Source organism: Hemicordylus capensis, chromosome 3 (assembly GCF_027244095.1).
Source record: "Hemicordylus capensis ecotype Gifberg chromosome 3, rHemCap1.1.pri, whole genome shotgun sequence".
Taxonomy (NCBI): Eukaryota; Metazoa; Chordata; class Lepidosauria; order Squamata; family Cordylidae; genus Hemicordylus; species Hemicordylus capensis.
Window position 1 is genome coordinate 117522241 of NC_069659.1, and position 23305 is coordinate 117545545.

The 23305-nt window shown below is 41.1% G+C and overlaps 1 protein-coding gene across 1 annotated transcript in view; it reads left to right on the plus strand.

The window, feature by feature from the left end:
- Positions 1-6763: 6763 nt before the first annotated feature.
- Positions 6764-23305, plus strand: part of GPM6B (glycoprotein M6B) — a 165804-nt gene continuing 149262 nt past the window's right edge. The window contains exon 1 of the mRNA XM_053304982.1: positions 6764-6950. Coding sequence (XP_053160957.1) covers positions 6947-6950 — 4 coding nt within the window. The 5' untranslated portion in view covers positions 6764-6946. The remainder of the gene's footprint in view (positions 6951-23305) is intronic.

Sequence of the window (23305 nt, forward strand, 5' to 3'; positions counted from 1 at the left end):
TACTGCAAAACGCTATGTTGTATTGGACGGAAAATTATAAGTGGCAGTCATACTGTCACACCTTTCCGATGTGGAGGCATCAGATAATTAAGTCCACAGCATCAAGAACAATTTAAAAATCCAAATTTTAAAGTAAAATTTACATTTTAATGTAAAATTAAATTGATGTAGTAGTAGTAGTAGTAGTAGTAGTAGTAGTAGTAGCAGTAGTAAAATGAAATATTCTCCCCTATCATGAAATCAGATAGAACAATTGTTGTGTATAACAGCATTTTCCTCCTGGAAGTCTAAAACAGAAAAGGTAAATCAGTGACTCTCTTGTAGGCATCCATCTTAGTCCTGTCAACATATTTTGGCAGTACTGCAACTGGAATTTTTGTTTGAACTGAAAGGCTCTAATGGAATATATATTTTAAACTGAACTGAAGACTTACCATCTGAATTGGTTGTATTCAGCATTTAGCATATTAGCTTGTCAACACTAATTGTAAACCGCCCAGAGACACAGGTTTTGGGCGGTATGGAAATATTTCAAATAACAACACTTATATGTAGTAAGAAGACTTTATATAAGATTGCATGGTAGTAATATAGTTTTTAAAATAGAATAAAAGACCAGATTATCCTGTAGTGTAACCAGGAACATGTAAATGAGTCTAAAGAGGTTGCTTGTTTTCCATTTATACACATTAAAAACGTGACAAGTATTTTTTTAAAAAACAAAACAAAAAACCTCAGCAATATTTACAGCAAATGGCAAGAGTGGGAGGCCAACTAAATAAATACATTTTTTTTAAATTTGATTTATATACCACCCTTCATAAAGTGGCTCTGATTGGTTTACACTAAACAAAAACACATAATAAAACAGTTATTTTTTTAAAAAAAAATTAAACCGGATTAAAATTAAAATTAAAACTAGATATCATTAAATACCAGGCTAAAAAGATAGGTCTTTAAGGCTCCCTTGAAGGAAGCCTCCAAGGAAGATAACCTTATTATATTCACAGGGAGCATGTTCCACAACCTAGAGGTGACAAGTGAGAAGGCCTGATCCCAGGTCACTAGCAGATGAACTGGTGGCACCTGAAGATGGACCCCTCCTGGTGTTCTTAATGAGCAGTGGAGATCTTGTAGAGAAAATCATTTTCTCAGGTAACCCAGACCAAAGGCATTCAGGGCTTTAAAGGTAATAACCAGCACTTTGTACCTTGCCCCCAAATATATTGGCAGCCAGTGAAACTGTTTAAGAACAGGCATAATGGCGTCTCTCTGAGATACCAATCTGGCTGCAGCATTTTGGACCAACTGAAGTTTCCGAACTATGTACAAAGGCAGCCCTACATAAACTGCATTGATATGAATAATCCTCCATACTTCACTAGCATCCTAACTCTTAACACCTACGATTCACCCATGATTCAGTTTTCATTTTGACCCTATGCACTTTTACTCATGAATTCAGTAGAGTTCACCAGGACTTAATCCCATGCAAATGTGCATAAGATTGCAGCCCTTGTGTCCAAGACAAATATTAGACTAGAATCACCACCCCACAAGATTTAGGATATGGTGCTCTGTGTACTTCCAACAGATGGACCTGTCAGTAGCCTTGCAATCTCTCAGTCATGTGGGGAGTACCATAATGTGCGAATCAGCCCATAGACTACAGTCAGGACTACAGCCACTTACTTACAGGACACCTGAATTATAGCACATATTTTCTTGTGGTCTTCTTTAGAACTGAAAAGCTTCTTCCTCATTTTTAATAGCCTTTGCCTTATAATGAAGGGCGCTTATGAGAGCTTCATTCTTCTATATGATCCCCACCGCACGTTCAGGTCATCTGAGATAGTCTGTCTCCAATTAACACCACTACGTCTGGTGGCGACTCAGAGGTGGGCCTTCTCTGTAGCTGCTCTTGGGCTGTGGAATGCATTCCCCTGCAGAAATCCGAAATCTGAGTTCATTATTGGCCTTCAGGAGAGCCCTTAAGACCTATCTGTTTGGCCTGGCCTTGCAGGGTTTTTAAACTGCTTTTAAACTGCAAATGTTTGGCCTGGTTTTCCAGGGTTTGTTTTTATTTGTTTGTTTGTTTGTTTGTTTTTTATTTCTATACCGCCCTTCCAAAAATGGCTCAGGGTGGTTTACAAAGAGAAATAACAAACAAATAAGATGGCTACCTGTCCCCAAAGGACTCACATTCTAAAAGAAACACAAGATAGACACCAGCAACAGTCACTGGAGGTACTGTGCTGGGGGTGGACAGGGCCAGTTACTCTCCCCCTGCTAAACAAAGAGAACCACCACGTTAAAAGGAGCCTCTTTGCCCAGTTAGCAGGGGATTTAAAACTGTTTTAAATGTTTTAATTGTTATGTTTAAATGTTTTATATTGTTTTTATAGTTTTTGATTTTAACTGTATGTTAATTGATTGTAATTGTTTTTATTTTAATGTAAATCGTCCTGAGCCATTTTTGGAAGGGCAGTATAGAAATCAAATAAATAAATAATAATAATAAATAAATAAAAATGATGTAAGGAAAAGAAAATTAGAAAAACAGAGGACAAATAAAGTCAGTTGCTGCTAGGAGCTATTTATATTCAGAACCAGACAGAGAGATACTACACTGCACAGTGAAGTGTGGGAATCTAACCAGACAGGAGATAGAATATAACGGAAGAGACATAGCTTGTATACCAACCTTGTACAACTGAAGAACACTGTGGGGCTGTTCCATGCACTTCAGCTGAGGCAGGCTGATTTGAATTCAGCAGTATCCAATATATTCTGTGGAACTCAGATACAAGGTGACTGTAGTGCCAAGATGCCACATAGCCACAGCCCAAGGTCCCGCAGCTGTCTGACCTGCACACCAAACATTATGTTTACACTTCCACAAGCCATAAAGGCAATGAGCTAGATCTTATGGGAAACAGCAACCTCCTATTGAGTTATCTCCACTCCCCATCCATAACAGGTAGTAATTCTTATCCTATGGTGCGGCATTGTGATGTTGTGCATTTCCCTACTTTCCACTATGCATCACTGGCTGCAACTGCTGAGGACAAAGAGATGCACAACATCATCATTCACAACATAGGGTGTTACTATGTGTTGGGTGGCTTCACACAACTACCACCTGGTCTGTAAGCTGGAAACATGTCAGTAAAACATTGGCAACGGAGAGTGTGCACTCCTGGTGGGTGTAACGTCTGAACCTACCCCAATCTGGCCCTTGTGCTGGGTCCTGACATCCGCAGCACAGCATCCCTCCGGTGGCTGTTGCTGGTGTCTATCTTATGTTTGTGTTTTAGACTGTGAGCCCTTTGGGGACAGGGAGTCATTTTATTTATTTGTTTGATTGTTTATATCGATGTAAAACACTTTGGGAACTTCTGTTGAAAAGTGGTATGGAAATATTTGTTGTATTCATTGTATTCATGTCACCTGATATTCTCCGCTCAGCTTCAGTGCTGCATTTGAAGTTGGGCACAGAATGTCGGGCAAATATTGGGAAACCAGCGAGGAACCAGACTTGGACCCATTCAGATGTCATGCTCTGAACACGCGTTCTCAGTTGCTGACATTTTACTGATGTGTTCCCAGCTTATGGACTGAACAGTAGTCTTGTGAAGCCACCTGTTCTTGAGAAAAAGAGTTCATATCTAGAACATAGCATGAGAAGCAGCCCCACACTGTCTGTGTGCCCCATAACATGCAAAGAGACAACTACGCTTCATCTGTCCTGCTAATGCTTTTGAATAATACATTTCTGACTGTCCTCCCTGATTACGCACAATGTTGTTGTCAAACAAAGCACAAGCTCTTGGCTGTGACACTCTGCTAAGGAGTTAAACTGTCAGCAGCCAAAGACAGAAAGGGCTGTGGGCTATTGGTAGGAAGATTAATAGAGAAGCGAGGAGGAAGCTGCACTATCACAGTGACGATGAACTGCTGGGCCTGAGAGTGTAGATGAGGTGAATGAATATAAATGGAGTGTGTGAATGGGATGTGCATGAGTCACAAAGTATTGCCATAAAGAAAAGTGAGTGTGAATGTTCATTTGTCTTGTAAAACAACTTCCAGAGGGATACCTCTGTGGTCTCTTTCATAAAAACAAAACAAAACAAAACAAGAAGTCTTGTGGCACCTTAAAAGACTAACAATTTTTTTGTAGCACAAGCTTTCGTAGACTAGAGCCCACTTCATAAGATGCGTCTAATTAAGTGGGCTATAGTCCATGAAAGCTTGTGCTATAATAAATGTGTTAGTCTTTAAGTAGCCATGTGATTCTTTGCTGTTTTTATAAAATAGGAAATCTACCATGGTACTGCATAAGATACTACACATAATAGCATGATACATGGTACTGCACATGATAACATATTATACATGTTAACACAAATAAAATAATGCACTTTATTATCTAATCATGTTGTAAAGTAACTGCCATGATGTCTGAGTTATGGATTTTTAAAAAAAAAGTTAAGCACACTGGGAGCTTCCCCAATTTGCCTAGAACTCTGGCATAATAGCAGTTCCAGTCCTGTGATGTTATGGAGTAATTAACAATGAATAAGAGACATATATTAAATTAAAGGAGGAAAGGAGAATAGTATTGTTGTGTTACTTTCTAGGCACCACAGGGCAATAATGTGGGATGGTGCCATAGCTCATTGGAGAGCATCTCCATATGCTTTGCATGCCAAAGGTGCCAGGTTCAGTCCCTGGCATTTCCAGGTAGGGCTGAGAGAGATTCTGCCTAAAACCGTGGACAGCCACTGCCCGTCTGTCTAGACCAGGGCTGCTCAACTTTGGCCCTCCGACAGATGTTGGCCTAAAGGTAAAGTGTGCTGTCAAGTTGATTTTGACTCCTGGTGCCCACAGAGCCCTGTGGTTTTCTTTGGTAGAATACAGGAGGAGTTTACCATTGCCTCCTCCCACACAGTATGAGATTATGCCTTTCAGCATCTTCCTAGATCTCTGCTGCCCAATATAGCAGCAGCTGGGATTCGTACTGGCAACTTTCTGTTTGTTAGTCAAGCATTTCCCCTCTGTGCCACTTAAGGTGACTAGATGTTGGTCTACAACTACCATAATCCCTAGCTATTGGCCACTGTGGAAGGGGATTATGGGAGTTGTAGTCCCATAATCCCATGGGGAGGGGGGCAAAGTTGAGCAGGCCAGGTGTAGACAATACTGAGATGGATGGACCGATGGTCTGACTCAATATAAGGTAGCTTCCTATGTCAAGAAGGATGTTGATCAAGGATTCAGAAAAGTGCCACATGATGAGAGAGAGTATAAAAGACAAGTTATTTAAGAGAAGGGAAGCTGATGAAACTGGTTATGTCTCCAGCATTTCGTGTTTTGTTATATATGTTTTGCTTTTTGGGGGGGGGGGGAAATTAATTAATTCTTTTTTAAAAAATTAAACATATAGAGGCAGAACACCAAATGCTGGAGACACAAAGTCAAGAGACTGTAAACCTGGGCAGTGACCATTTGATTTATATTCTTCACAGCACATGAAATAATTTGTAAAGTAGTATTGTAATTACTAGTAGTAATTTAAATTGCAGGTTGGTTGATTTAGGATAAATATTAGGAAAAGCTCTCTAACTAAACGAGCAGTTTACAACCAAGAGGATATCATAAAATCTTATCCTTGAAAGTTGTTGATGCAGCGTTTAAACAGGTGTTAGACAATGAGTGTTTAGGGATTTGGAACATAAGAACTGTCTCCCATCAAAGATTCACCTGGCATTTGCTCATACCTTTTGCTACTGTATACAAACCACTTTGAGAACTTTTGTTGAAACATGGAATATACACAATTATCAATCACACAAGCTGACATCTTGGCCTCAATTGTCCCTATCCACTGCCCCCAGCACAGTACCCAGTATTGATGGTGTCTATCTTATGTTTCTTTTTAGATTGTTAGCCCTTTGGGGACACAATTTATTTATTTATTATTTCTCTGTGTAAACCACCCTGAGCCATTTTTGGAAGGGCGGTATAGAAATCAAATGAATAAATAAATAAATAGCCTGCACAGTTTTATACAACCCAGCGGTCCCTTCCAGCTCTTATGATTCAACCCAAACCTTATCTGCAGTTTCTTGAAGGGGCATGCTGCCTAACAGGCAGAAATTCAACTGGTATCCATTTTCCTAGCATATAGATGCAATGATGGGGAAAGTGGCAGCTGGCTGTTGATGAGAAACAGGATGCTGGACTAAATGGACTTTTGGTCTGATCTTAGGGTTGCGAACTCTGACTGAAGACATTCCTGGAGATCCTCCAGACACCCACCCGTGTGTGTGTGTGTGTGTGTGTGTGTGTGTGTGTGTGTTCGTGTGTGTGTGAAAAGTTGCCATCCGTTTTGCTGTCCTGGAGGTCGATGTCAGTTCCCGGAGACTTCAGGACGCTCCGAAAGAGTTGGCAACCCTGCGCGCAACCCTGTGTGATCCCGCTGGGCTCTCCTGCCATGTTGTTGCCCTCAAAGGCACACATCAACGCCTTAAGGCTATGTGGGAAGAAAGGTTCCTATTTCCACTGGAACAGTTCACCGCAGGGCAGACTGGCCGAGCGCAGGGAGCTGGGGAGTGGGCAGTGGAACAGCCTCAGCGTGCCCTTAGGGTCCGTCCTACCGTCTCCCCTCGCAAAGGGCGCTTGAGGCGCGCAGGGAGACAAGCCGGCGGCTGAGCTTTTTCTCTCGCCTCTGCTCTCTGTGGCTGCTCAGAGCAAGCGCCGCCCCCTTTGCTGTAGCAGCCGAGAGAAGCGGACCGGGGCAGGGAGGGACGCAGCCAGGCAGGGCTTGGAGCGGACTGAGGCGGCTGTGCACAGATAACGCCGGGAGTTTGCGGTCTCCTGGTTCAAAGACCCGGGAAAGCCAAGCTTCGGACGCCGCTAGCCAAGGCGCCTGCAAGAGGAGGCAATGGGTAAGCGGGCTGCTGCGGCAGCTATTTCTCAGCGGTGCCGACCCTCACTGTGATGAGGTGTAATCCACCCCTCCCCACCCCCGGCCCTTTTCTGTCCTCTCTCGTAGTCTCGGGGCAAAGACGAGGAGCAGGACGCAAAGTTGGCATTTTGAGTGTCACGATTAGTTCCTGCAGCAGAGAGATAACGACGCTCCAGCATCTTCTTGGAAAGTCTTCTCTCTCTCTCTCTCTCTTCTCTCTCTCTGAGAGCTTGACTGTGATGAGAGAAGCATTCTGCACATGTTCAAAGGCGTTCTGTTCTCTCACAAGGGGGGAAGGGGCTCAGCTTCAAAGCACTGGAAAGAAGTTAGGAGGACTTTCGCCCTGGGAAGAAGCCCAGGCTCGGATGAAGTCATCCTGAGCCCTGAGTCTTTAAGGATGCTGAGGAGCTGGTGGCAGGACTGCAGTTTGAAGCACCCAAGCTGCAAAGAGCGGGGGCGTGGGGGTGGATTTGAAATACCCAGCAAATGGGGTAGAGAGAGAGAGAGCATCGAGCTGCGCTGGTACAGTTACCAAGAAGGCAACGCTTGTCCCCTAAATGTTACAGAAGACTGAGCAAGGTTATAACCCTGCTTCCTACAGGCAACTTTCCCACAGTGGAATTTTGTATCTTACTTAAAGCTATGATCTGACACAAAGCAGTTGTAAGACCTGTTCATCCTACACTGTATTATTCGTTAATACTTGGTTTGTTGATATTTGAACCTATAAGAGTCCTCTCTGATGTAATTTCCACACATTCTCTGCACCCCCCTCCTACAGAGACTCACGCACTCTACACCCTAGAGTTTGACTGGAGCTAAAATTTGGAGGGAATGAGTATGGGACTGAAGAGGAAAGACATAAGTAAATCACTTCACCTTATTAAAACCCCTGATAGAATGTTAGTTTTTAGGAATTATTTTCTCTGAACAGAACTAAGAATGCATACTTGGCTATAAGTCATTTGTCCAGGCTTGTGTATTCATTTAGGCTTGTTTGACTTAAACCTAGCTTCATTAAACAGAGTCAGTTGATCGACTCAGAAAGTCACAGACCTGCTGGGTGTCCTTGCAAGAAAGGCTGCAGTTTGTTCTTTGTGGAAATTACGTTTTGTTTCTTTTCCTTTCAAAGTTTAAAACCTTGTTTAAGTATCATTACAGCTCTTGAGGTATTAAAATAACTGTGCATTGAAGCTTAGCCTTTACAGTTGAAGGAATATGGTAAAGATTTTACTAATATGTTCCAGATGTAGACTGCTTTACAAAAAATTCCAGGGCTTTGTTGGATATAACTGTAAGAATTAGATGTGGCATATGTACTTTTTGACACATCTACTCAATGGCACAACTTTAACATACTTAGTATTTGCACAGTCAGCAAAAAGTCTAATGTTCTGTCTGACACTGTTTAGTGTATATGACAATAAAAAACAATGGGAGTATATAGCATCTATTGTTCAAAATGTCAAGGTGTGGTTTCTGAATTGAATTAATTTATAAATAGCATCTCTTGTGTAAGGATCCATTCTTTTTTTGAGGGAGATGGGAGTGAAGAAATGAGGCACTACTAATTAGCCAGCATTAGCATAGGAATGGTAGATTAGACAAAACTTGATGAGAGATGAGTGATTGCAAAATAGGTAATATTCACCTGCCCAGCTAATTATTTTTTTTTAATAGTTCATTCACAGTGGATGTTGTGTGACTAAAGTATTATGGATATCCTCATAGGAATTTCTGCAGGATGTATTTTTAAAATGCTATGTAAAGCACTGATCTCTTTTTTTAACAGCAGCTACTTTAAACAAAGCAAGAGTGTGTGTGCTTGTGTGCGCACACATGCATGCACATATGCATGTGTATGCATGTTTGTGTTGAGTTTAATGATACTTATTGCATTATGAAGTTTGGTGATAATCATAGGTCAGTAAATGAAGAACAGATAATATGGAAACCTTGCTGAGATAAATTTTTTTCTTGTATATTTGTATACTGCCTATTAAAAATATCTCCAGATGGTTTGCATAATGTTTAATAAAAATGTTTGAATTGTATGGCTGTTGGCTGTGATCATAATTATCCTTGTTTTCTTTCCAGCATGAAAATTAACTTTCCCCCTCTAAATCAGAGTTGGGATCCCAGATGTTGTTAGACTATAACTCCCATCATCCCCAGCCACAAAGGCCATGGCTGGGGATGATGGGAGTTGTGGTCCAACATCATCTGGGTACCTAAGGTTAAGAAACCCTGCTCTAACGCATAAACTGTTTGGATCTTATAAACTTTAAAGGAAATATGTTAGGTCTCAAAATAATTGGAATGCACATGAATCTTTGATTAAACATGATATAGTTTGTTTACAATAAGCCCTTTTAGTTTACAGTTAAAATTAATTCAATTCATGAGTAAAGCAGGGGTTTAAACAAGGCAGAGAGTTTTATAACATTCTGTTGGAAATATTTTCTGAAGTGCTGTTTTACATTTCTTAAAAAGAAGACCAAGTTGCTTAGTTTTATACTTTATATTAGCCAATAAACCTTATCAGCACATGACTGCTATTTGTCAGTTCATATCCCTGTGTTAATATGCACATACTGATGCTTGTAGTGTGCATCTGCTTTTAATTTAAATGATATCTAAATGGTCTTGTTTGGCCAACACCAAAAGGGAAACCAGCTCAGTTTGTGTATGTACAGTGTCAAATCCACTGACATCCTCAAACTGCTTTTTAGTTCCCACACTTTCTTGCACTTTTAGGATGAAAATTAGACTCCTTCTACTCCTACTATTATGTTTACTTGACTTTTTTTCTTTTCTTTTTTTAAGAATATGAGTCCATTTTGAGTCTATTGGCCTCAGTCCAACACTAGTTGTGTGCAAGTAGTGGCTCTTTAAAGAGGATGAGCATCCCTATGCATATAAAAAGACACACAGAGATCCACCCACTTCAAGAGGGGCATGGATGAGTATTGTTGTGATGCAGATGGATGTTGGCATTCAGGTGTGCATGCACTGATTCAGGTGTACACAGAAACCTGCTTTCATATAAAAGCATCTCTCTTGCTGAGTGTATGCATATTTGTGCGTGAGCACATGTTTGTATGTGTACATACCGTTTGTTCATGCTGAGTTCTTTAAAAACTAGTACTTTTATCGTGTTTATCATTCTACAGCTGTTCTCCATTAATCAAAGACAACTGACAATAATCTTTGGGTAGTGTTTGGCTCTTTACAATTGTAGAGGAGAAATTGGCAACTTGAAAGAAAACTGATTTAGGTGCCCATTGTTGACTTAAAGCAGTAGTAGATAAAATGTGCTGAATAACTACACCAGATCAACAATATATATCTTTTTGTCTGTGGTTGAAATACTGGTAGCAAACTATGAAGAACCTAGAATTATTATCTTTATTGGCAGCCCAAGATATCTGCTCAATTGCTTCCACAGAGGTTTGAAACTGATTAATTGTTAGGGAATGTTGTAGGCCATTTGTTCTTTTAAGATGCATTAATTCTTTAAAACACTGAGACTTTAAATGTTTATTGAATTAAATCATGGGTTGAGCATTCTGGAAGAATATTGACTAAATATAGATAGAAGAAAACTATAAAGAGTACAATCAAAATTGAGGTTGGATGGGGGAACCGAACAGGGCAAGGGGAAGATGTGAAAGAAATATGTCTCTGTTGTTCTTTCTGTTTGCTCTGATATTGAAGTTTTGATAGTGTCATGTTTTCAGTTTATACATGTTTAGCATCATTTGGGGGTCAGTGTTTTAAAGCAATTTTTAAATGCATATCTTCATAAACTATTAAATAAAGTTGTCTAAAGCGCTAGCAAACCAGATTCATTCTCTCTGAAATGGTTTTTGTATATGCCATGTATTGAGAATAAAGTTCTTGGAGAGCCTTGCCCAAGACCTTGCCCAGGGGGTTGAGAATGCCCGCATTAGAACTTTCTGGGCTCTTAACTTCTTTCAGTGTTGTTGACAAACAGATTGTATTTTGATGACTTGTGAATGTTCATGGCAATGATATTTATAGCTTGTTTTTAAAATATCTCTTTGCTCTCAAACAAATTTGATTCAAATGTAAAGCTGGGAGGGGACCACGAAAATGTATGGAGACAGTCTCTGATGGGAGTACCAATTTACTTATTGGATAAAATGTTTGCATACATGTTTACATTAGCTAGGTCATTGTTCTTCATTCACTGTAAAGCCCAAGGGCCAGTGGCAGCCCCAACCAGTTTTCCCTCTAATCTTCTTCATCTGTGTGTGGAATGAGATTTGTTCTGGGTGGCAGTATCAAGGCAGTGTGCGTGCACATGCATTCAGAGTGAGGACCTCCTGGTTCAACCTGAGTGGGATATAAAATTAACTGAGCAGGCTTTTAAAAACTTGTGTGCAAGCAGACGTGTGCATGCCTTAGAGGGAACACTGGCTCCAACCAACACGAAGTGTGGCTCCTTGGTTTATCGTTCATTGGGTCTGTGTGAAGCTTCGGCCAAAGATGAATATTCTGCAGCCTCTCTGGCACCATGCAGAGATGACCATTCTCACCATGCAGTGCCATGCTTTGCTCAGCGCTGGAGGATCCTTTAAGGAAAACAGAGCACTCTTGAGCTTCTGCATCATCTTGGAAGGTGTGCACAGAGTGCTGGAGAGTGTAACCCTTCCCAGTGCTTTCCTCCTCAAGCTCTTAAGAGAGTGCTCCAACTTTTAGAGAGCCTTCCCAGCACTGAGAAAAGTGTAGTACTGTGCAGAGTTCAACACAATGAGAAATGGTTATCAAGTTGAAAGGTTTTTACCAAAGTAGCCCCCACTTGGAAAATATTGAAATCCACTGAGCTAGGTCAACTAATGTGTATTATTTCACTTCATATCTGGAATGTAGCTATGTCTCTAAATAACACAAATTGTGCTCCAGCTCTAGTCCAGGTCAGCTAGTCATAGATAATACTATAGATCAGTGCTGACCCTCCTGCAGATGTTGGCCTAAAACTACTGTAATCCCTGACTGTTGGTCACTGTGGCTAGGGATTGTGGGAGCTGTAGTCCAAAAACAGCTGGAGGGCTGAAGCTGAGCAGCCCTGCTGAAGATAATACTGACCTATGGTCTGATTCAGTATAATACAGGTTCATATGTTCATAATATATGGCTCCAGGTGGGTGGGTGTGCATCTTCATTCCCAGAAAGACTCCTCCAACCCATTCAGTGGGGCATAATGATCTGAAGCACATCTTCATTGGCTATGCATGTACAAGACTCCTTGCTGGGTTGGAACAACAGTATCCTCAGTGATGCATCTCTAAATGAACAGGTTTGTTTGTTTGTTCATTGTACTACTTTTATACTGCCTTTCATACGGATCTCAAGGCAATTTACCAAATTTAAAATACAACAACTCTCTATAAAATCACTTTTAAAACTTTAAAATCAGTTAAACAGTAAAAACCATAACACACAAACAGTAGCAGGAGAGCTGAAAAACCTGGCAGGGTAAAAGCTGAACAAATAAAAAGATCTTTAGTTGTTTTTTAAAAGCATCCATAAATGTCAAGGAGTGGACATTCACTGGGAGAGTGTTCCAGAGCTTGGGGGCAACAGCAGATAAGTCCCTGCACTGTGCGCATGGCAATTTAGCCATTCTCAACATTGGCACATGGAACAAAGGCTCCCTCTGATGACCTTGTTGGGTGGGCAGAAACCCTTGGGAGCAGGTTTCCAGGACTCAAACTGTTAAAGGCTTTAAAGGTAATAATCAGCACCTTAAATTGGATCTGGAAACAAATTGGCAGCCAGTGCAGCTCTTTCAAAATAGGTGTAATATGCTCCGAGCGAGCAGTTCCAGAAAGAACCCTGGCAGCTACATTCTGCACCAACTGAAGTTTCTGAATATTCTTCAAGGGCAGCCCCACATAATGCACATTGTAGTAATACAGCTGTGATGTGACTAAGGCTTGGATAACTGTGGCCAGATCTGCTTTCACAATAAATGGACACAGCTGGCACACTAGCTGAAGCTGTGCAAATACACCCCTGACCACTGCCTATACCTGAGCATCCAAAATCAGAGCCAAGTCCAGCAACATCCCCAAGCTGCACACTTGTTCTTTCAAGGGGATTACAACCTCATCCAGAGCTAGTTGAATCACCCTATCCCAACTGACTTTTCTACTGACCAGCAGCACCTCTGTCTTGTCTGGATTCAAGCTCAGTTTGCTAGCCCACATCTGGCCTCAGTTCAATACATCCACTGCTTGCGTAGGATCTGATGCCAGAGAGAAGTAGAGCTGAGTGTCATCTGCATACTGATGATATTTTAGTCCAAACTTCCTGATGACCTCTCCCAGCAGTTTCATGTAGATGTAGGCCAAGGTGTCAAGCAGAAGTCCCCCCAGTGCCTCCTTCTGGAACCTCCCCCAAAGAAAGGACTGGAACCACTCCAAAGCACCACACCCGATCCTTCTACCTCAGAGGCAGTCTATTAGGATACCATGGTCAATCGCATTGAATGCCACTGAGTATCAAATACCCCGTCTAGTTCCCAGTGTAGGTCATCCACCAGGTTTCATTCACGCAGTTTCAGTCCCCAACCCAGGGCGAAAGCCAGATTGAAAAAGGTCTAGATAACCCGTATCATCCAAGATCCTTTGCAGCTGCACAGACGCCACACATTCTATCACCTTGCTTAAAAAGGGAAGATTTGAAACAGGCTGATAGTTATCAAAGTTGGTGGAATCAAGGGAGGGCTTTTTAAAAATTGTGGTCTTGCTACTGCCTGCTTGTGGCTCAATGGAATCTTGCCCTCCCTTAGTGAAGCATTAATAATTGGCCCCTACCTGTTCCTTCCCTGGCAGATTTTATTAGTCATGAAGGGCAAGGATACAGAGCACATGATGTTGCCCGCACACTGCCTAGGAACCTTTCACTTCCTCAGGCTGCATTACTGAAAATAATCCATCACAATTGGACCAGATGGTTGCCAGGGCATGTCTCCTGGAACTACCAAAACCCTAGAGTCCAAATCGGCACAGATGCGAGCAAATTTATCTCTGAAGTGACAAGCAAACTTGTCACAGTAATCTGCTGATGGTTCTTCCCCCATCACACGGGTACATGTGTGAGGCAGTGACTTTGCCACACAAAACAGCTCCACTGGCTTACACTAGGCAGACGCAATGGAGGCAGAGAAAAAACATTTCTTCACTGCCACGGAGTAGTGCCTAAAACAGGCTCTAGCCAGTGTTTGGTCAGATTCGTTACAGGTTTTTCTCTAGCTTCACTCTGGCCGTCATCTGATTTGTTTCATTGTCCTAAGCTCCAAGGAGAACCATTCTTCCTGTTTTGAAGAATGCTTAGTCAAATTATCAGAATTTTTTAAAAAAGTCTGGCTTCTTCATTTGATAGTTACTGAAATATTTACAATTCACATCAATTTTCTTTTATTTCGGGTTAATAACTTTTAAAATAGGAAGCGTTTTCTTATGCAACTTTCCATTAAATCTTCTGTATCTGTTGTTGGTAGATTAGTCGACTAGAGCTGTGCTGCTTGGAAGAGGTAATAACAGGCCAGTTATCTTGAAACATGTAAATGTTTTTGAAGCATTTATACAGAGCGAAAAATACACGTACTCTTAGTACGACATTTTGGTAAATGTTTCTAATTGGTAACAGATTCATATTTCTTGTGGACTGTTCTGGCTGAGTCTGGATTCTCCATTTGTTGCAAAGTGGTGGATAAAGAATCTATGAAGAACTAGTGCTGTCAGCTTCTGCCCCACAAACTGTTATTGTTGCTTTAACAATTCCAGGTCAGATAAGCAGCATTTGGGAATAGTGCTACTGTAGTCCACTTGACTGCCTGCTTGCCTGCTTGCACACTATGGGTCAAACCTGGAATCTGCTTGCAATAGTAAGCAAGGGGAAAGAGTGAACAAGTGGACTGCTATCCAGTGCAGGGAAGAAATGTTCATGAATGATGTTGCTGTGACCCAGAGCTGTTAAAACAACACTTTGGACTTGGCAAACAGAGAAACATGCTGTTTTAAAGCATCCCAGTCTACCACCAAATGCTTGCTGATTAGTTTTCTATGTCTCAGGCAGACTGGAATTGTCGCATGTGATCAGTACTTATGAAAATGCCACATTCAGCAATAAAATTATGCAGCCCCCATTATTTCCAATATTACAAGCCACTCTTGGTTGTTGATCTAATATATTTCTATCCTGCCTTCCTGCGTGACAATGGACATACAAAGTGGACATACAAGACATAAGTCACCATTACAAAAAGGTTTTTTGTAAATGAATGATGACTGGTAAAAGGATTTGGGAGATGATGATGAAAAATATCCACTCCCAAGACCTCAGATACCATCTTTTTGCCTGCTGCTCTTCAGACATTCATGGTGACCTCAGTGGATAAATAACCTCCCTCAGACCGATGCTACTTTGTTTTTGTCCCTGGGAAGCAAGCCGGGCTGGTTTCTGAAGAAGACCCTGGCAAACTACCCTCTAACATCCTTGGACCTTCTCCTAGCGGGGTGAACCCACCCACCCTCCCTCAAGTTGAGGTCAGGGCCATCAAGGGGCCCAAACTGAGGCCCTCATTATTATTATTATTTTTTTAAAGCAGCTGCCAGTGTGCCCACAGCAAAACATTCCAAGCTGCTGCTACCAAGGTAAATCTCCTCCAAACTCTTGTGAGCACTTACCGTGGTGGTATTAGCCTGGTTACTGTATTAAGCCTACTTGGTATTAGCTTAAGGTAAAGTAAAGGGTGCCACCAAGTCTGTTTCTGCTCCTGGCGCCCACTGAGCCCTGTGGGTTTTCTTTGGTAGAATACAGGAGGGGTTTACCATTGCCATCTCCTGTGCAGTATGAGATGATGCCTTTCAGCACCTTCCTATATCGCTGCTGCCCAATATAGGTCTTTCCCATAGTCTGGGAAACATACCAGCAGGAATTCGAACCGGCAACCCTCTGCTTGTTAGTCAAGCATTTCCCCACAGAGCCATTAAGTGGCTTGGTATTAGCTTACCATGGTGGTATTGTGGTGGTATTAGCAGCACACTGATGGCCACCATCTTTCTTTATTTGGGCAATATTCTCATCCTTTTGCGCGGGGTACAGTTACAACATTGGATGCAGTGAGGGGGTGAGGCATGGCCTTAAAGGAAAAAATTACAACGACCACCAGTGCAGCTGCCAAAAAGTACCCCAAGTCTCTGCTGCCACTAAGGTAAGCACCCATAACAGTTTGGGGAGGCAGCCACCTGGAATATTCTTCAGCAGCTGCACTGGGAACCACTGGCCATCCCCACCCATAATACAAGGCCGCCTGCCCTATTGCTATGTCCAGTGACACTATAGCAGGGGGGGTATATTGCAAAATAAGTAAACAAACATGGCAACCTCCAACATGGTTGCCCTCTCCTACCTGTCACAAAGACACTTGGCCATGGACCCTATGAAGCTGGTGCTGGCACTGCAAGAGCAGGGAACCCTTGTTAAGCTGGTGTGTTGCCCAGCAGGACTCCCTGCATTGGTGTTGGACTGACATCCAGAGTTTGGGAGCAGTATTACACCAGCACTGATTTTCCTGTGACTGGAGGGCATCTGTAACATATTATTCACTACACATATTGAGGATCCAGGGAGTTAACTGAAGAAAGGATGTGTACACTCTCTAGTGCCAGTGGAGTACTGCTGCCTGTAATGTGCATGCAAATACCCTACTATCATGGAGGATTGCACGTCACCACTCCTTGCTGTAAAGTGCTGTCATAGGAAGATCTTGTGCCAGTGGGATAGATTGACCTGACTGCCTTCTAGCTTCTCATGTGTTCTTAACTTTCCCTCCTCTACCAACTTGCTCAGACGAAACCTTGTTACCAGCAGAGAGACAGTCTTCTAGCCAGATCCTTGGCATGAGTTTCTAAGCTGAATGAGTCTTGGACCGGCAAAACACTGGGGGTTTTATAAGAGAGGAAATGAGCAGACCAGCGCTTCCTCCTTGCTTTGGAAGGAGTAACTAGAGAATACCAAAGGAAAGCTGATTATACAAACATTCGCTCTGTGCATCACCATCTTTCTTTCTGAGAAGATTAATGCCATTTTTATCTTATAGAAGACAACACAAGTAGTTTTAGCCACCACTGGAAAAGCAACCTTAAATGAATAAATTACAGGGGCCATTTTTGTTACACGATGTCTAGCAAGAGTGTTGATGAGAAGATTCGTTAGTTACTAACTCTGTGCGCAGATGTTCAAGAATATACTCTTAACTCTCTAGAGCAAGGGCTTCTATGCATGATTTGGACTGGGAAAGGAAAGACAAATGTGTTTGTGTTTAAACTGTGCCTTCTTCTTCTGAACAGCTGGAGGCAAATCCTGAAAGAAAAGCAGCCTTCTTTCTTCCTATTCAACTGTACATTTTGTCCAGGCAGGATTAAAAACCCATTGTGAGACACAGTAATGGTCAAATCTGATTAGTATTGGTCATTAAAGTTGGCTACATTTCAATTCTGGGATCCTTTGGTCCATTCCACGTTAAATAGTCTCTTTATATGTTTTTTACTTTTCTGATCTACATAGAAATTAATAATTTTCGTCTCCCTATAGGAAAGCATTCAGTAATTTTGAAGCTTTATTACCTTTTTTGCTTAATGTCCCCCAGATCTAATTTAAACCATAACACTCATATATTTCTGTGGGAAAGAAATTTGTGTTTTGTGAGAGGTGGGGCAGAAACATACAAAAAAGCCGCACAGTGTCATTTGGTGAGAAGGCCATGTTTTGTTCTGTTTTTATAATCTGGTTTTCCATATGTGACATCACACAATCAACAGTCTGCTCTTAGCAAAGCTGTGGAACATGTGTCTTATTAAAGTTCAGAAAAAGTACCTAGTGGACCATACTGCTGAATATTATGAAGAGAGATTGCACTTGCTTTGATCAACCATTTTAAAAATCAATTATCAGTTGTAGTTTAATGTCAGAATTCTACATTTAGTTTTTTCTGTTAAGACAGTGCACATTGCATTTTGTTTTGATGTATTGCTATCTTGCCTGGTAATTGATTTATTAAGTGCCGTCAAGTCGGTGTCTACTCTTAGCGACCACGTAGATAGATTCTCTCCAGGACGATCTATCTTCAACTTGGCCTTTAAGGTCTCTCAGTGGTGTATTCATTGCTTTCATATTATTTATTTATTTAAAATATGTCTATACCGCTCAAAACTTGTGTCTCTGGGCGGTTTACAATTAAAATCCTTTAAAACATTAAATCAATTAACAATTAACATCATTTAAAAGATTAAAAATATTTGAAACCCAGTATTAAAATTATTTAAAACTATAAATCTAATTAGAAGTCTGGGTGAATAAATGTGTCTTCAGTGCCTTTTTAAGAGCTGCCAGAGATGGGGAGGCTCTTTCTCAACAGGTAGCACATTCCAAAGTCCAGGGGTTTCAACGTAGAAGGCCCGTTCCCAAGTAGCAGCCAGATGAGTTGGCGGCAGCCGCAGGCGAACCTCTCCAGATTATCTTAGCAGGCAGTGGGGCTCATGGCGAAGAAGACATTCTCTTACATATCCAGGGCCTAAACTGTTTAGGGCTTTATAGGTAATGACCTATAAAATCATAATCGAATCCATCCACCTTGCTGCTGGTCATCCTATTCTTCTCTTTCCTTCAACTTTTTCCCAGCATTAAGGACTTCTCAAGGGGGCTGGGTCTTCGCATAACGTGTCCCAAGTATGATAGTTTGAGCTTGGTCATTTGTGCCTCAAGTAAAAATTCTGGATAGATTTGTTCTATGATCCATCTGTTTGGTTTCCTGGCTGTCCGTGGTATCCTCAAAAAAGTCTTCTCCAGCTCTAAAGTTCAAAAGTGTCAATACTTTTTCTGTCCTCCTTCTACGAATTCCAGCTACCACATCCATAGAGTGTCACAGGAAAAACCATTGTCTGAACAATTCTAATCTTTGTAAGTGTAGACACGTTATGGCATCTAAATGCCCTTTCAAAGGCCTTTATTGAAACCCTACCAAGTGCTAGTCTGCGGCATATTTCTTGACTGCTGGATCCTTTACAGTTGGCGGTCGCTCCTAAAAGGCAGAAGCCATCCACCACTTCAGTGTTTTCATTGTCACTTCTGAGGCTGGTTGCTGTACCCATTGCCATTAGTTTAGTCTTCTTGACATTTACTCATAGTCCCATTTTTTCACTGTGCTCCTTGACTTTCATTACTAGAGCTTGCAGATTATCCGCATTCTCCACTATCAGAGTGGTGTCATCAGAGTAGTGCAGGTTATTGATGTTTCTTTTTCCAACTTTAAAACCATACTCGTCTTCCTCCATCCCAGCTTCTCTTAGTATATGTTCAGCATATAAATTGAATAAATAAGGAGAAAGTACACAGCCTTGTCTTACTTCTTTGCCGATCTGGAACTAGTCTGTTTCACCATGTTCTGTCTGGACTGTGGCTTCCTGTCCTGTGTATAGGTTTCTTATGAGAACAATGAGATGTTCATGGGATGCCCTTTTTCCTAAGGATATTCCACAACTTGACTTGGTCGATGCTATCAAAGGCTGTAGTTTTTTCTGTAGTCAATAAAGCTCATATTGACTCCTTTTTGTATTCTTTTGGCTTTCTCAATTATCCAGCATACATCAGCAATAATGCCTCTTGTTCCTCGGCCTTTTCTGAAACCAGCTTGAATATCTGATATTTCCCTTTCCATGTAGGGCTTTAATCTGCGCTGGATGATCCTGAGCGTTATTTTGCTAGCATGTGAAATTAAGGATATTGTGCAATGGTTTGCGCAGTCTGTTAAGTCTCCTTTCTTTTGTATGGGTATGTAGACTGACCTCTTCCAATCTGTTGGCTATTGTGTTGTTCTCCAAATTTGCTGGCATAGTTTGGATAGAGCCTTGACTGATTCTTTTTCTGTTGCCTGCCATATTTCTGTAGCTATTCCATCAATTCCTATAGCTTTCTAACTTAATGACCAGAGTGGTGATCTAACTTCACCTTCCCATATTAGAAGTTCTTGAAAGTAGGAATTATTTTCTAGAGTGTCTTGTATGTTGACATTCCTGCTGTACATATTTTCAGTATACTCTTTCCATCTCTGTTTGATCTTCTCTGAATCAGTTACTATATGTCCTTTGGCATCCCTTGACATACCAATTCAAGGTTGGAACCTCCTTCTGAGTTCAGAGATCTTTTGGAAAACTTTCCTTGTTTTTCCATGTCTATTTCCATCCTCAAGGTCTTCACAGATTTCATTGTAATACTGCTCCTTGTCTCTTCTAACAGCTTACTGAAATTCCCTATAATGTTCCTTACTGAGGTCTTTATCATTCTTGACTTTGGCTTCTCTACTCTTCTTGGCAATTCCACCATCTGTTTTGACATCCATTTTGCTTTCTTCTATGTCTTGGTCTTTGGCAGTATCTCTTCACATTTGTCCTTAACAACTTCTTTGATTTCATTCCACAGGTTCTCTGGTTCCCTATCAGTGAGGTTCAGAACTTCAAAGTAGTTCCTGATGTTCTCCTTGAAAATGGTGGGCACATTCTCAAGATCATATCGTAGAAAATGAATTGCTTTGTTTTTCCACTTAAGCTTTACTTGGAACTTGCACGTGAGCAGCTTGTGATCTGTTTCACAATTGGCCCCCGGCCACGTCTTTGCTCTTTTAACTGAGCTCTTCCACCTCCTTGTACCAGTAATGTAATCAATTTGATACCTGTGTGCCCCATCTGGCGATGTCCATGTGTATAGGCGCTGCTTTGGTTGTTTGAAGAATGTGTTACCAATGAAGAGCTCAATGGCTTGGCAGAAACTTATAAGTTGTTCTGCTGCTTCATTTCTGTTTCCTAGGCCATACCATCTGACTGTATTTTTCTCCTTACCATTTCCAATTTTGCCATTCCAGTCTCCAACCACCAGGAGCACATCTTGCTTGCATAATCTGTCAATTTTAGTCTGAACATGAACATAAAACTCATCATCTTCCTCTTCTTCTGCATTAGTCATTGGGGCATAGACTTGGAAAAACTATTATTTTAAAGGGTGTCTGCAAAATCTAATTGATATTAGTCAATCACTGACCGCATTGTACCCAGGTACTGTCATTGCTATATCCTTCCTTCCTATGAAAGCAACACCATTTCTTCTTTGGTTTTCATGTCCTGAGTGGTAAATGGTATGTTTTTCTGACTGAAAGTGTTCTATTCCAGTCCATTTTAATTCACTGATGCCCAAGATGTCAATCTGTAGTTGATTCATTTCATCTTTCACTGTGTCGAGCTTGCCCATATTCATGTGTCTTACGTTCCAAGTTCCCATTGTAATTCTCTCTTTGCAGCTTCGGATTTTCTTTTCCCACATGGCAACATCAGCTGCTTGTCGTCCAAAAGGCTTTAATCTAACTGTGTCATAAACACCATCAGTATTCTGAGATATCCTCTGCTCTTTCTCAGTAGCATGTTGAGTACCATCTGACCTAAGAGGCCCATCATCCAGCACTACATCAACAATCATTCCATTTTGTCTATCCATGTGGTTTTCTTGGTAAAATACAGGAGTGGTTTACCATTACCTACACCCGTGCAGAATGAAATGATGCCTTTGTCGTTGTCACTGAAGTGATTGTCTGCCTCCAGCACCTTCCTATATCGCTGCTGCCCAATATAGGTGCTTGCTTGCTTTAACTGGGCAGCTGGGATGACCTTCGTGCTTTGGGTGACCCTACTGGGAGTATACCTCCCAGGAACACAATATATTTAAAGTATTGAAGAAGTTTTATACACTCTAGTTGTTCTTAAATTGAACCTACATTTTAATTTATTCCATTATTTTCAATTCATGCATGATTCACATGGATATCCACGTATCCAGGAGGCAGCACTGTCACAAGGGTGCCTTTCCCCGGGTATTCCTTGCCTTATACACCTTTGAAATCTGCTGGATCTGTGCAGGGCTGGGTGGGTCATTTAGAGGACTCCTTGCTTGAGTATGAACTCCTCAGTTTTGATCTTTTCTTAGCTCTAATAGACCTTTTAGAGGTACAGATATAGTATAAGAGTGAAAGGGAATTGAAGACACATTTATTCACCCAGGCTTTTAATTAGATTTATGGTTTTAATTTTTAATGTTGGTTTTACATTATTTTAATGTTTAAATGGTTTTAATTGTAAACTGCCCAGAGGTGCAAGTTTTTGGGGGTATACAAATATGCTAAATAAATAAAATAAGTACCTCCCTGATTCTGTTTACTCCAACAAGGCAGAAAATGAGAAGAAAGGCAATGAGTTGAAGAATATTATGGAGTGTGAGAGCTGAGTGCTGACAGTGTGCAGATCATGGTGGTGCAGTCATAATGGTAATAGTGGTCTGCCTAGATCTTCCATTTAGTAGGGATGTGCATGAATCGATTTTTTTTAGTTCGATTTGTGCCTGAATCAAATCACCCCTGATTTGTTTTGTGTCCAAATCTGTCTCTGTGAATCACCCCAGATTCTATTTGGATTCAATTCAATTTGATTTGAATTTCAATTGATTTGGACCACTTATAAAGGTCTTTGGGACACCAGATTTGGGTGGTGCATAGGACCCCATGGATACTACCTACTACCCAAATTTCAAGGCACTGGAGCACTTGGTTGATTTTTAATTATTATTTTTTTAGTTTTTACTGATTTTGAATATTTCCACCATAGGGAAAAAGAGGATTCAAAGACTCCCTATCCTAACCCTAACATGGATCCTCGCCTTTCTTTAAAAAAAAAAAAAAAGCCGAGCTAGTGGACTTATGGAGCAAACTGTGTGGCCATTATTTTTCAAGTGTTTGGATTCTTTGGTGTGTAATAACTTTTCCTCATAATAAATCTCTATGAGGATTCATTGCACAGCTTCATTTCTTCTGTTCATTTTGACTGTCATTGGACAGTGCCAACTGTCAACCACCATGTGTTAACTACCCCCCTCCACACACACACACACACACACACACACACACACACACACACACACTGGGGTACTCAGTTTATTTTTTAAGGAATTGTTGAAATGTTCAGATTCTTGGGTGTCTTCATTACACACCTTCATTTTATCTGTTCATTTTGATCCCATTGCTTTGTGGGTGGGGAGTTAATGGCATCCCATGTGCCAACTACCCCTCAACCCGCAAGCCACTGGGTACTTGGTTTATATTTTAGGATTTTTTGAGGTGTTTAGACTCTTTGATGTGCAATGAATCCTCATAGGGATTCATTATGAGGAAAGGTTATTAGATACCAAAGAGTTTAAACACTTGGA